At 32.9% G+C, this 14,548-nt stretch overlaps 1 protein-coding gene across 2 annotated transcripts in view; it reads left to right on the top strand.

Annotated features, from left to right (window-relative positions):
* PIK3CA (phosphatidylinositol-4,5-bisphosphate 3-kinase catalytic subunit alpha) overlaps positions 1–14,548 on the top strand; it is a 90,813-nt gene that overhangs the window by 66,134 nt on the left and 10,131 nt on the right. For both annotated transcript variants that reach the window (XM_023184797.3, XM_023184798.1), the window contains exons 10-18: positions 2,988–3,112; positions 3,945–4,026; positions 4,327–4,491; positions 4,711–4,814; positions 5,734–5,905; positions 8,812–8,918; positions 9,435–9,556; positions 10,697–10,775; positions 14,308–14,478. In XM_023184797.3, the coding sequence (XP_023040565.1) occupies positions 2,988–3,112; positions 3,945–4,026; positions 4,327–4,491; positions 4,711–4,814; positions 5,734–5,905; positions 8,812–8,918; positions 9,435–9,556; positions 10,697–10,775; positions 14,308–14,478 (1,127 nt within the window). The remainder of the gene's footprint in view (positions 1–2,987; positions 3,113–3,944; positions 4,027–4,326; positions 4,492–4,710; positions 4,815–5,733; positions 5,906–8,811; positions 8,919–9,434; positions 9,557–10,696; positions 10,776–14,307; positions 14,479–14,548) is intronic.

Here is a 14,548-nt window from a genome sequence, read left to right as displayed (position 1 = left end):
CACGTTATCCCAGGTTCCCCAGGAAAGAGTGTATATAAGATGGAATTTAAATATTGATCTGGTTGTCTAATCTTGGCTGTAGCTTTGGAACCACAGTATAACTAGGTTCAAGAACCATTAACTCTCCCTGATTTCTCAAGGGCAAAGGTGTCAATGCCAAGAGAAGATGTTTGTGTTCATTGGTGTTTCCAAATATATTACTTTTTCTTTGGCCTTGTTGGCTATAGATAAACCAGCCAATTAATTTTGGGCCAAGTAGTCCAAAACACATGTATCCCATTAACAGTAACAGCAGCACCAAGACCTGGTATATTGCACTTAGGAATCCTAATTTATTGATTCATAGCTGTGTTCTCAGTAAGGCGTTTACCACTACTTTTTGGAAAATGAATTATCTTTTCTGCATATATAATTTAAAATATATGACTTTATTTTTTGAACAATTCTAACTTTGTAAGGATTGATATTTGATGACTATTCTTTCTTAAAAGAACTTTTATTTCAAAGAAAAGAAATCTGCTTATTCTATAGTAGAATAAAACTTCTATTTTTCAGTTACAATTTGTATCTATTGGAAACTTGTGAATCTAAGATACGACATGGGATCTTAGTTTTTCTGTATCTTAAATATTTTACTATTTCATCATTCTAGAAATTATTTTATCCATATTCATTATTTCTAACTATGCTAAAAGAAGACTAAAATAATATGAAAATATAAAAGAAGGATAGAATAGCCTAGAAGGATGATAAAATAGTGAAGTAAATCATCACATTACATCATCCTTCAGTTTTCTTATTGCATTGCCCAGTGTCTTGCATCATCTTTCCAGAAGTATAGAAGAAATCTGCAGACACTGTCTTTGTAATTTTTTTGTTTGGTTGGTTTCTTTCAGACTTCCATTGGACACTTGAGAATCAGAATTTTTCACTTTTCACCTAGAATGATGACAGATGAAAACTGATCGAAGAAGATATTTCACAAGCATTAGACAAATCATAATATGAATGCAGATAGATAGTAGCAGCCTAGAGCAGTTTCCCAACCTCAGCACTATTGACATTTTGCACCAAATAATTCTTTGTTGTAGGAACGATCCTGTGTGTGCAATCCAGGATGTAGCATGTGACAAGAACTTGAACAGCTTCATGTTTTACAATATTCTTACAATATTCTTTTTATCTTTTACTATATGCACCAAAATTTTCTTTTTTAAATTTTCTTGAACCTCTAAATCTACTTTAACAATTTACCTGATACACTGTTTAATGGACAAATGCTGAAAGTAGCTGTGTATACAATGTAGAAATAAAATAACTCCTTGAGCGACTCATTCTGATTGGTCTTTACAGAGTAGAAATGTTTTGCCGTTACAGAGAAAACAAGATGGCCCTTCCTTCAACAGTTATGAGCCGTCAGAGTTTTCAAAAATACTGCATTTTGACAATATAGTTTCTAGTTTGACAATGATATATTTACTTTCAAAACCAGGAAAATGTAGATAAGAATTTGGTTTTATTATATTTAAATTCTTATTAAAATGTCTAATAAAATTGTTTTCCCCATCACTTTATTCTTTATTTTACATTTAAAATGTAAACAAATAAAAATAAGTAAATAAACAGTAGCAACTTCTTTTCCTGGTAAATCGAGGATTGAGTATGTATTCTCTCTTTCCTGGACTATTGCAATAACCTCCTAACTGGTCTCCCTCCTTTCACAGAGAAGCCATAATAATCTTTATGAAGTACAAATCAAATCATGGTATTCATTCTTTAAATAGCTATCAATAAAAATAAAATTCCAACTTTATACACTGGCCTCCAAATTTTATGTGGTCTGAATTCAGCTTACATTTCTTCTCTCTGTTGTCTATTGCCCATCAGGCTCACTGGCTTTCTTCCTTCACACCAAACTAGTTATTTTCGGGACGTTCAGTGTTTTCTCCATCTGCAATAGTCTTTCCTTAAGTAGTGTGGATAAAGGTTCCTTCTTGTTACTTGAATCACAAATACTGTGTTCTCAATCATTCTCTGTTACATCATCCAGAGTACCTTATATCAATTTTCCAATATTTTTATTTATTTGATTTCCCACTATAACTGAGGCTCTGTTAGTACAGAGTCTTTTACTATTTTGTAATCCCAACAGCAAGAACAAAACAAGGGGTACATAGTACATATTTAATAAATACTTGAACAAATATGTGCCAGTAATATTTCTTCATCCTGCTGAATAAGTTAACAGCATAAAAACACATACAAACAGGTGGCATGGATGTCTGCTTTCATTTTTAGCCACTTAAAAATATATGTAACCCATCCTAAGGGGTTTATATTTGTTTTGCATAATACATTAATATGTACTCATTGTTCATTATACAATTAATATATCTATATTTGCAGGGAATATACATTGCTTGGAATTATACAAAAAAAATATTTTTAGTTTTCTACTATTCAGGATACAGTGTTTTAATGGGGGTGTTTTTCATTCTTTTTTTCTTACTGATTTCTACTTTTTAAATTTGAAAGCCTTGCAGTGATCATAAGGATCTGTTTAGGCAAAGAACATGAAAGAGTTTACATTTTTATTATTTTAGTGTTTCTTACTCTCTTACATCAAAAACAGTCACAGATAAGTTAACAAGATCCTCGTCAGGAGGAAAAGTAAATTGTTCACTGCCATCCTCTAGTATCCTAATCTGGTCTTGTTGTTGGCTAACTTCAGCAGTTACTATTCTGTGATTGGTGTAATATTAACCAAATAAATTACTGGATTTGTTCCACAAATATTATATCTTAGATTGGTTCTTTCCTGTCTCTGAAAATAAAGTCTTGCAATGAGAATAAATTATTTTACAACAGTTAATTAGTGATGTAAAATTTATTGAAAATTTATTTGCTTTTTTTGTAAATCATCCGTGAATCCAGAGGGGAAAAATATGACCAAAAAAAACTACATAAGATATCATTTTATTTTACAGAGTAACAGACTAGCTAGAGACAATGAATTAAGGGAAAACGACAAAGAACAGCTCAAAGCAATTTCTACACGAGATCCTCTCTCTGAAATCACTGAGCAGGAGAAAGATTTTCTATGGAGCCACAGGTAAGTGCTAAAATGGAGATTCTCTGTTTTTCTTTATTGCAGAAAAAATAACTGACTTTGCTGATCTCGGTATATTTTTACCATACCTATTAGAATAGATAAAGCAGAATTTACATGATTTTTAAACTATAAACATTGCCTTTTTAAAAACAATGGCTGTAAATTGATATTTGTAGAAAATCATACTACATTGGTAGTTGGCACATTAAATGCTTTTTCTTACTGTGAATTCCTGATACAACTTTCTTTAGGATTGTTTAAAAGAGTAGTTTTAGGTCAATTTAGATATGATTTAGTTGGTCTAGATATTATAATTTTTAGGGTTTCCCTTTCATTTTTCTTTTTTCTTACGTTTCTTCAAATAGTATAATGCCTTATTTTCATACCCTGCTGTTGCTGATACTGGTATATTTAAATAAACCAGTTGCAGTGCATTTCTGCAGAAAGTCCATTAAGACATAAATTTTGTCCAGTAACCATAGTAGAAGTGGTGACTCTGTGATTCATTCATGTTGCATAAGTAGGTGAAAAATATGAACTATATAAAGAGTGGTAGAACATATATTCATTATTAACTATTAACTAAATTTAAGTACTTTATAATCCATTTGCATTTTCCTTTTGTGTTCTTTGCTATTATAACTGTGCCTAAGTATGTATGTAAATATATTTCCAACTGTAATGTTAAACACTGATGTCCTTTGAATTTTAAAAAGGCTAGTAATGTAAGAAGTTTGGGACTTCTTACAGATTGCATATTGAGAAGTTAGACATGTAAACCTTTTGAATAGCATGCAAGAGTGTTTATTTTTATTTTGTTTCTCCCACACAGACACTATTGTGTAACTATCCCCGAAATTCTACCCAAATTGCTTCTGTCTGTTAAATGGAATTCTAGAGATGAAGTAGCCCAGGTAAATGTATGTTTGAGAATACTAGATAACTGTTGTACAAATTGGTATGTCACTTAAATTGTTTTCTCTCAGAAAGTCTGCATAAATAAAAGAAATGAAATAGACTAATAATAGTAATATAGTGTAGAAAAAATACCCTTAACATTATTTCCACAGATAAAACTAATTAGAACTGTAAATTCTAAGGAGATTATTTATCTAAACTAATTTTAAAATCAGAAGTTAAGGCAGTGTTTTAGATGGCTCATTCACAACTATCTTTCCCCTTTAAATATGATTTATTGTCTTTCCCATACACAGATGTATTGCTTGGTAAAAGACTGGCCTCCAATCAAACCTGAACAGGCTATGGAACTTCTGGACTGTAATTACCCAGATCCTATGGTTCGAGGTTTTGCTGTTCGGTGCTTGGAAAAATATTTAACAGATGACAAACTTTCTCAGTATTTAATTCAGCTAGTACAGGTAAAATAATGTAAAATAGTAAATAATGTTTAATTAAAATAGTAATTTATTCTAGATCCATACAACTTCCTTTTTAAAAACCTGCACTAACTAGTTTTATGCTTTAGAAAAAAAAAAAATTTATGACCAGTAATAGCCACTTTCTTTCTGAAAAAATTTTCTTTAGCTCAGCCTTGCAGAAACTGACCCTGATTTGTTTTTTGTTTTTGAATCACCTAGGTCCTAAAATATGAACAATATTTGGATAACTTACTTGTGAGATTTTTACTGAAGAAAGCATTGACTAATCAAAGGATCGGGCACTTTTTCTTTTGGCATTTAAAGTAAGTCTAATTATTTTCCCATTAAATTCTTAAGGTACATATTACTTGCTTTCTTAATAGATTTACAAATATGTATTACTTGTATACTTTTGTTTATGTTTGACTGGAAGAGTTTTCCATACTAAAAGTATTTTGTACCAGTGATGAGCTTCTCAACTTTTGCTCTTTGAAATGTAAAAAGTAATAAATTCAGAACTAAATTTTAGTCATGAATGAGAGCTGAAATATTTTAAAGATTTTTGTTCTACTTAAGTAAAATTTTCTAGGTCCAGATGAGTATTGCTGTAGGTTTCACTGTGTGTGTGGATTAAAATATCCCAAAAAAAAGAAAAAAAATTTTACCTTGAAATTCAGAAAAATAATGTCAAACTCCTATGGTTCTTACTGAAAAACAAGCTAATTAAGAATAAAAAATGTTTTGTAGAATGTGATATATCTAGTAGTCAAAAGTTACAGATCATAAACCATATAATCTTGCATAAATTTAGAAAGATTTATATCTAATATGATATTTTAAGTGTTATTTGGAACCCAGAAGTTAAGTTGAAAACAAGAAGCGTAGGCGTGTGTCAGAAGAATCAAATAGCATTCATTGAGCGCTTTGTTCCCTCCCTCTTCATTTGATTATTTTTGTGCTCAATTTCCTTTTTTCATGTTTTTATATCTTGTACTGAGATTAGTAAATGAAAACTAGTTGAAATAAATCTAAAAACTAGATGTTTATTTAATCACATATTCAGGAACTACCTGAAACTCATATTGGTTTTGCTTCTAAATTACAGGTTTTGAATAATTTTATTAGTGTGATTGTAACATTTATTGGATTTCGAAAATGAGTGTTTAAATTGTTCAGCAAAGATTATTTGTATACTCATTTAAGACTATTATATATATTTTTAATTTTGCATGATTCTTTTAGATCTGAGATGCACAATAAAACAGTTAGCCAGAGGTTTGGCCTGCTTTTGGAGTCCTATTGTCGTGCATGTGGGATGTATTTGAAGCACCTGAATAGGCAAGTCGAGGCAATGGAAAAGCTCATTAACTTAACTGACATTCTCAAACAGGAGAAAAAGGATGAAACACAAAAGGTGTGTACTCTAGTTTGTGTTTGAGACTCTTTTCATTGCAGTGGGGCAGAGTTGTTTAGAAGCCCAGTGTAGATACAGATCATGGATGGTCCTTGGAATCAAGCAGATTAGGATTTGGAACCAAGTTCCACTGCCTCTCAGCTGTGTAGTGTTAGACACATTATGTAGGCTCTCAAGATTCATTTTCTTTGTCTGTAAAATGGGAATAGTACCTGCTTCGTAAGGCCATTGTGAGAATTAAATTACATGAGTTATGCAAAGAACCTGTCACAATCCTTGGAACATAGAAAGTGCCCAATAAATGTTAGATCCCTTTACTTTCCCTTCCTTTCTCTTATTCAGGTCCCTAAGTATTTACAGTGATTATTTCCTTATTCTGTCATTTATTGTCTCTCAATAATGACCCTGAAAATGAGTGGAAAGAAGTTAGTTTTTACATTTCCAAGTTTAAAATGGATTTCGAGTCACTCAGTAAATGTATCACACACTCTAGTCATCTGCAGTCTAGCTTAGTATAACTAAGAGTAGGAAATGTAATGTAAACTTTTTTTTTTTTTTGAGACAGAGTCTGGCTCTTTTGCCCAGCCTGGAATGCAGTGGTGCAATTTCGGCTCACTGCAGCCTTGACCTCCTGGGTTCAGGCCATCCTCCCACCTCAGCCTCCCAAGTAGCTGGGACAATAGGAGCATGCCACCACTCCCAGCTAATTTTTGTATTTTTAGTAGAGACAGCGTTTCGCCTTGTTGCCCAGGCTGATCTCCAACTCCTGGACTCAAGCAGTCCACCTACCTCGGCCTCCCAAAGTGCTGGAATTACAGGCATGAGCCACTGTGTCTAGCCCAATGTAAACTTTTTTATGACCTTTTCCTACACCCTAATCTTTATTCAATCCAATCCACCACATCCTAAATTCACCACCTCTTACACTTAAAAGGAAGCTCATTCCTCACCTCTAGTGAAATGAAAACAAAAAAAAAATCGTTTATTAGTGAGTCCCCAAAGGACAGAGAATGTAAGTTAGCAGTACTGAATGAATTTTTCCAACATCTTCATTACTAGTACTTGAAGGAAAAAAAAAAATTTAAAAGAAAGTTACTGTATTAATGTAAATGTCATACAGTGTGTGAGTTGATTTTATTGAAGTGTGATATATAAATTCAAATATAGGATGTTAGAAAATAATTGTACTCTTTCTGATACTGGAATTTGTGGTCAAGAAGGGACTAGATTGCCTTGGAAGAACAAAATTTATTGTATTTATATATTGTAACTGAGCTAAGAAAAAAGAAACTAAATTTTAGATATATTTGTAAATACAGATGTTCCTCGACTTATAATAGGGTTATATCCTGATAAACACATCATAAGTTGAAAATATCTTAAAGGCAAAAATGGGCATTTTGTAGATATGTTGGGATGCGAAAACGCAAAACACAGTATCCAAAATATGCTGGCCACACAGTACACTGTAGAGTATTGGTCGATCACCCTCATGACTGCATGGCTGACTGGGAGCTGCAGCTGGCTGCTGCTACCCAGCATCTCAAGAAAATACTGTGTTGCATATCACTAGCGTAGGAAGAGATAAAAGTTCAAAATTTGACGTATAGTTTCTACTGAATGCATGTAGGAAGAGATAAAAGTTCAAAATTTGAGGTATAATTTCTACTGAATGCATGTTGCTTTCACACCATCACAAAGTTGAAAAATCGTTAAGTTGGAGACCATCTGTATAGGCATTTCTTCTAAGCTGGAGTTTTAATGTCACAAATTGGCTATAATACAGTGGATTAATTAGGAACATGAAATTCATTACTCAGATCATTATTGGCTTAAATGAGATTTTGATAGGGAACCAAGATTGCAGTCATAGAAACAAGAGCAGTTACTTTGAGTGGCTTTGTGTTTTGTCGTAACAATGAGTGATAAAATACATGAAGCACTGTGCTATTAGAGTTGTCAGTGATAGAAATGCCTTTACATGAACAAGAGCTATCTAGTCAGCGATGACTAGATTTTCTAACTATTCATTTATATATAACAAGAAGAAAAATAAACCTTATTATTTAAATTCCAACATGAAAATTAATTTATTATTAATTCCTGACTCCTAACCACTTTTTCCCCCTACTCACATTTTATATTTTCAAAAGGTGAAGGTTTCCTAAAATAAAATCCCAGCTATTGTGTGATAATTCAGCAGTCTGGGCTCTGATTTGAATTGATTAAAAAGGGATATTGTTTTGTAGCCACAACTAAAACCTGAATATAATATGAGACTCCATGTAACAAATGTTTTTATAAGTCCTTTTCCCAACAATTTCTTTTAGCCTCACTAGACCACTTTTACCTAACAATGAGAGTATGAATGCTGTGTTTTCTTAAAAGCCTAAAAGTAAGGTTATTAAGCTAATACAACATGGTCTCCTTAGTTTTTCGTCTAGAACACAGATCAGCAAATTTTCTTAAAGGGCCAGATAGTAACTGTTTTAGACTTTGCAGGCCCATGGGGTCTCTGTCTTAACTATTCAACTCTTGCTATTCTCGTAAAAGTAGCCAATGTGTAATGAATGGGTATAGCTGTATTCTAATACAACTTGACTTACAAAAACTGGCAGCTGACCTGCCGGCCATAATTGACTAGCCCTGCTCTACAGCCAAAAGCATTGCTACTATCACCAAGTAGATGTCATCTTACAGGGAGGGGTACACAGTGCTGCCAGTCTTGCTTCTGTCTCTGAGTGTTGCCGCTCTGTGTTGTAGAAACCCTCTTAATTAGAAGGCAGCCAGTCTAGGATGTAGATTCAGAGACTGTACAGTACTGAGGTTCTCATGTGTAAAAGAGATTAGCAGTAGTTTTACCTTTTATTAAGTCAGTTTCTTACTGTTACTATCCTTTTAATCAGGTACAGATGAAGTTTTTAGTTGAGCAAATGAGGCGACCAGATTTCATGGATGCTCTACAGGGCTTTCTATCTCCTCTAAACCCTGCTCATCAACTAGGAAATCTCAGGTACTGTCTTGGGGGTTTCATTGATACATTTAAATAAATACCTTTTCTGGATAAAATCTTGAGAAAAGTCAAAATGTCTATTATAATTAGAATGTTCAATAATCTATGCTTCTTGCTGTCATTCTCCTACCCTCAAAATAAGAGTAGTAAATTATCTTAAGTTCAGTACTGCCTTTATTCAGAATGAGTTTTTACTACTTAAATAATAGAATTTAAAAACTTCTATGGCCAGGATTTCTGTTATCATAGGATAAGAAATGGAAATGTAATATCTGTAAAACTAATGGTATATCTCTATATATTTGTTAGAAATTCATATGCAATTATATAACTTCTAAAACTTTTAGTATTTTTTTATACTCCTTAGAAATGGATTCCTAAATAAAAATTGAGGAGAAAGTTTTAAATCTTTATAACACTTCAAAAAGCTGTATGGTATTTATATTTTAAAATAAATTTGAGGGTAAAGGAATAATAAAGCAAAGGTGCCTAATACAGTTTTTAACTGTTTTAAAGGCTTGAAGAGTGTCGAATTATGTCCTCTGCAAAAAGGCCACTGTGGTTGAATTGGGAGAACCCAGACATCATGTCAGAGTTACTGTTTCAGAACAATGAGATCATCTTTAAAAATGGGGATGGTAAGGAAGAGTATTAATGAGCTTATGATGCATGAATTTAGCTATCTTTTTATACTCAGGATATTTATGAACCATGAAAACTATTGAAAGCCATTTAAGGAATACATACATGTGATAAAATACATAATATTAATCAGATATCTTGACCTTTGAAATATGCATATATAATCAATGAAAAGAAGAGAAGTACTAGGCTTAGATCAGAAGTCCTGAAATCAGTTTTTTGTTTTTTCTTTTTCCTATTCCCTGCCTCCAACCCCCCTCTCGTGGACCTGTGTAGAGAAGTATTTTTTGTTGTTGTTTTGGTTTTTTTTTTTTTTTAATCAGTTTCTAATTATCATTTGCTTAGCTGTGTGAGTATCCATTCATTCCATAAATATTCTATGTGCTAGGCCCTGGGGTTTTAGCAGTGAAGAAAACAGAATCCCTGCCCTTTTGGAACTTACAGCCTAACAGAGAAAAGAGGGACATTAAATAAATAATCATAAAAATGAAATTACAAGCATGGTACAAAGGAAAAGTGTAATCTGCTTAGGAACCATATAAAAGAAGGTACTTATTTGGAGGAAAAGGCTATCGGGGGAGTGAAGGAGGATCCATGGATGGATTTTCAATAGGAAATGACATTTCAGCAGTGAATTCTGTTGATCCCAATATTTTAATATAAACATATGTTCAAATTTAAGGATTCAGAAAAATAATTACTATAAATGCTTTAATTAAAAGTTTTTATGAGATACATGCTCACTTATCCTACATTGTTATTCAAATATGTTTATGCAAAGACTTTAAAAGTGGATTTAAGAATCAGAATATTAAGAGCCATTTGTAGTGGTGCATGCTTGTGATCCCAGCTACTCTGGAGGATTACTTGAGCCCAGGAGTTTGAGACCAGCCTGGGCAATGTAGCAAGACCCCATCTCAAAAAATTATAAATTAATAAAGCTATATAAAGGCTTTGAGTGGACATACACACTCATTTATACATTTTTTTAAAAGAATCAGAATATTGCTTTCCTGTAGTTTCTTTTGAAGATAAATATATCTGTATTTGTTTTTCATTTGAAAACCATGTGATGGCGTGATCCCCAAATTTGCATCTGTGGCATTAAATGGTGATACGTATTATTTGAATTTCAGATTTACGGCAAGATATGCTAACACTTCAAATTATTCGTATTATGGAAAATATCTGGCAAAATCAAGGTCTTGATCTTCGGTAGGTAACCAGTAAGGCAACCTGTATGTTGAAAGTTATCCTGAAAAAGTGAACTATTAATAATTACAGAAAGATAGAGAGTCATATATCTAAAAAGAAATGTATGCAGTAGTAATTATCAATAGTTGATCACACTATAGTACTTTGATGTATCCTCCTCTTACTTGACTTAGAATAGCTAAATTATATTCAGCTAAGTAAAAAGAGCTAAAAAGCTAATAAACACTCTGCAACTGCCTCTGGAGCATGACCATTAGGAACAAGACAAAGGAGACACACAAGACCCCTGTTTTCATTCAGAAGTTAAGAGTTTAAAAGAAAGTTTCATAATGGAAATTTTCTAATTCTAAAGTTGTATAAATCCTCAAATACTGGTATCAGTTTTTCAGCAAAATTATGCAACCAGCTAATCTTAAAGAGTTTTTACCAGTCTGTTGGTTTCTACCTAACTTTCCACAATATCAGTATTATCACCAAGTTTTCTGTCGTGCTTCATCTTCTCCTAGTCATTGTTGCTTCTGAAATGTTCTTCCTTATCTGACTTGTCTTTTTGCAAATCCATAGTCATTCAGGCAAAGCCCACTCTCTCCAAAGTACTTTGGCCTATAAGTGGACATAGAGTCAAGTCTAGCTGTAACAACAGGGTACATTTAGTAGGAATTGCAGGTAACACCAGACAAGGGCTTATTTGTTTGCCTCTTATAAATTTTAAGAGTAGCTAGTATACAAAAATATGTCAGTGACAAATAGTAGTATTTGTATTGGAAAGAAGAAAGTGGACATTTCAAGTGATATACTAAGGCACAAAACTGTTATCAACTTCAGATTCGTAACTCGTGATACATTGCTTAACCCCTGCTGCTTTCCAAAGACGGTTAATGTTATATGAATCTAATTTCATTTTTTGGTATTATTTCCTGTGTCGTGAGAGATCCACATGCCACTACTACCATGTCCCCCAAAGGAATAGACTGTAAAAAAGATTGTAGAGCTAAGAAAGAGTAAAGGAGGTAACTGTGTAACCCTAGTTAATTACATTAATTGTAAATTAGTGACTTTGCAAAAAAGATTCTAAAGTTAAGATGATTAGAATTATTAATGGTTTTTTAGTCTTATATTTTCTGAATATTTTTTAACTTAAGTAAATATAAGTAAAAATTTTATTTCAAGTTTAACTTGAGATTAAAATTATTTAAGTAAAATCATAACAGCATTTTTATTTATACTTGGCAAAACTATAATTCATAATCGGGTTAATTTTAACCCTGCTTTTTTTTTTTTTAATAACAGGACTTGGAAGACAATTGAATTCTTTGAACTATGAGCATGTTCAACAGTGATAAAAACATAAAATAAAGAATGAGCAGGAGTACAACCTTAAGAAATTTCCCTATTTACCAGGGCAGGTAGAAGAAAAGATTGTGTAAGAGAAGTCATCAAAAGAAGTAGGAGTACTAGAGGAAGTGATTGACAATTTGTAGGGCCAAGGGCTTCAAGGGGTTTAAAAGAATGAGGTCTGTGAAAAAGCACTTGGATTTAATGACTCATGATTATCTTTAACAGTTTACTCACTAGAGTGGTAGGTGTAGAAGCTAGGCTACAAGGAATTAAGTAAGAAAATGAAAATAAGTATAGACTGTATTAGGAATCTAAGAAGTAAAGGAAAGGTGGAAAGAGTGGAGAGTAGCTTATGAGAAGAACAGAGCAAGGAAAATCAAACTTTGGATACTCACCTGTCAATCTGGATGTTAGGTGCTTTTTTCATTGTCTCTTTAAATCCTCACATCTGCACCCTTGACTACATGTCCTATTTAATTTTCTATGTGAATAAATGAGAGGTATCCTTAAAAGTATTTATGTCACATCCCCAAGTATTATGGTTGTATCAAAGGGAAACATTTGTGAGATTGAGTTGTGAGCTGAACTAGCTGCTGTTTTGATGGAACACGATTTTTACTTAAAAAATAACTAGTAGGCAAGCTATGGTTATTCAGACATGGATATCTGGCAGACATTATCTTAATGAACAATATGTGCCTGTCTCTTTGACAAAAACAACTGTGACAGTATTTGTTGCCAATGATAAAATTCAAGCTTGCAACAAAAATTTCATTAGAAATTCAAACTTAGAATTTTGAAAATTCTAATTTTCAGTATCTGCCACTGAACCTAATAGAGTCCCTAAACTTAACATCTTTCTAATGAGATTCTTGGTAATATTAACAATTGTGGTTTTCAGTATGGTATAATGAAAAGTATCAACATTTGAAACATCTACAAATGGCCATGTGCAGGATACTATAAAATCATGTATGGGTAAAAGATCCATTAAAAGGCAAGAAAGCCGGGCGTGGTGGCTCAAGCCTGTAATCCCAGCACTTCGGGAGGCCGAGACGGGCGGATCACAAGGTCAGGAGATCGAGACCATCCTGGCTAACACGGTGAAACCCCGTCTCTACTAAAAAATACAAAAAACTAGCCGGGCGATGTGGCGGGCGCCTGTAGTCCCAGCTACTCGGGAGGCTGAGGCAGGAGAATGGCGTAAACCCGGGAGGCGGAGCTTGCAGTGAGCTGAGATCCGGCCACTGCACTCCAGCCTGGGCGGCAGAGCGAGACTCCGTCTCAAAAAAAAAAAAAAAAAAAAGGCAAGAAAGACAAATTGATTTTAATGTAACTGAGTATGAAAAGTTTATTGATATGGTTTTAGATTACATATTGCAACTTAAGAAACTTACCAAGTTTTGGAATAGTATCAAAGAAAAATACCACAATTGTCTGAAAAGTCTATTATAATACTTTTTCTACCTATCTTTGTGAGGCCAGATTTTCTTTATATACTTTAATTAAAACATTGCATTAGATTGCATACAAAAGTATATATGAGAATCCAGCTGGGTACTATGAAACCAGACATTTAAAAAAATGTTTAAATGTGAAAGAATGTCACTCTTCTCACTACATTTTTTAAATGCATTATTTTGTTTCATGAAATACGTTATTTATATTAACATGTCATGGTTTGTTGCTTTTAAATGAATTAGTAAATATTTAAAATTTTTATTTTCCCTATTTCAATTTCTAATATCAGTAGTTGTAATTCACATAACTAAAAGCTCTTTGGAGTCCTCAGTAATTTCTGCAAGTGTAAAGGAGTCCTGAGACCAAAAATTTGAGATCTCCTGCCCTATAGTTTTATTTCGATGTCAATTAAACATCTTTAAATTCACCCATATTTTTAAAGTCATAAATGTTTGTAAAATTTTAATTGCCACGATAATTTTCTTAATGCTTTTCTGATAAAAGTTCAGCACTTTCTCAGTTGAAGGTTATAATAAATGATGACAGGTAATTTTGAGGATTATTCCAGGAGTATATTTATCACACCATAAAAAAGAAAATTAAAATTGGGGAAAGGCAGTAAAGGTCATGCATGACAAATTTACTAATAAAAAACTCATGTTTTGGCCTATTAAAAATATTTGCTATTTTAAAATTCCATCATTTAATTTTAAATGTGTTGCTCGGCTTTCAGAATGTTACCTTATGGTTGTCTGTCAATTGGTGACTGTGTGGGACTTATTGAGGTGGTGCGAAATTCTCACACTATTATGCAAATTCAGTGCAAAGGCGGCTTGAAAGGTGCACTGCAGTTCAACAGCCACACTCTACATCAGTGGCTCAAAGACAAGAACAAAGGAGAAATGTGAGTTGTATTATTCTTTCTTCCTATGTTAGTCTAAGTTTTTGTTAGATGAGTCTGTCAGTGTTTGTGT

Source organism: Piliocolobus tephrosceles, chromosome 2, assembly GCF_002776525.5.
Source record: "Piliocolobus tephrosceles isolate RC106 chromosome 2, ASM277652v3, whole genome shotgun sequence".
NCBI classification, from domain to species: domain Eukaryota; kingdom Metazoa; phylum Chordata; class Mammalia; order Primates; family Cercopithecidae; genus Piliocolobus; species Piliocolobus tephrosceles.
Note: the sequence above shows the minus strand (reverse complement) of the source record. Positions and strands in the feature narration are given on the sequence as shown.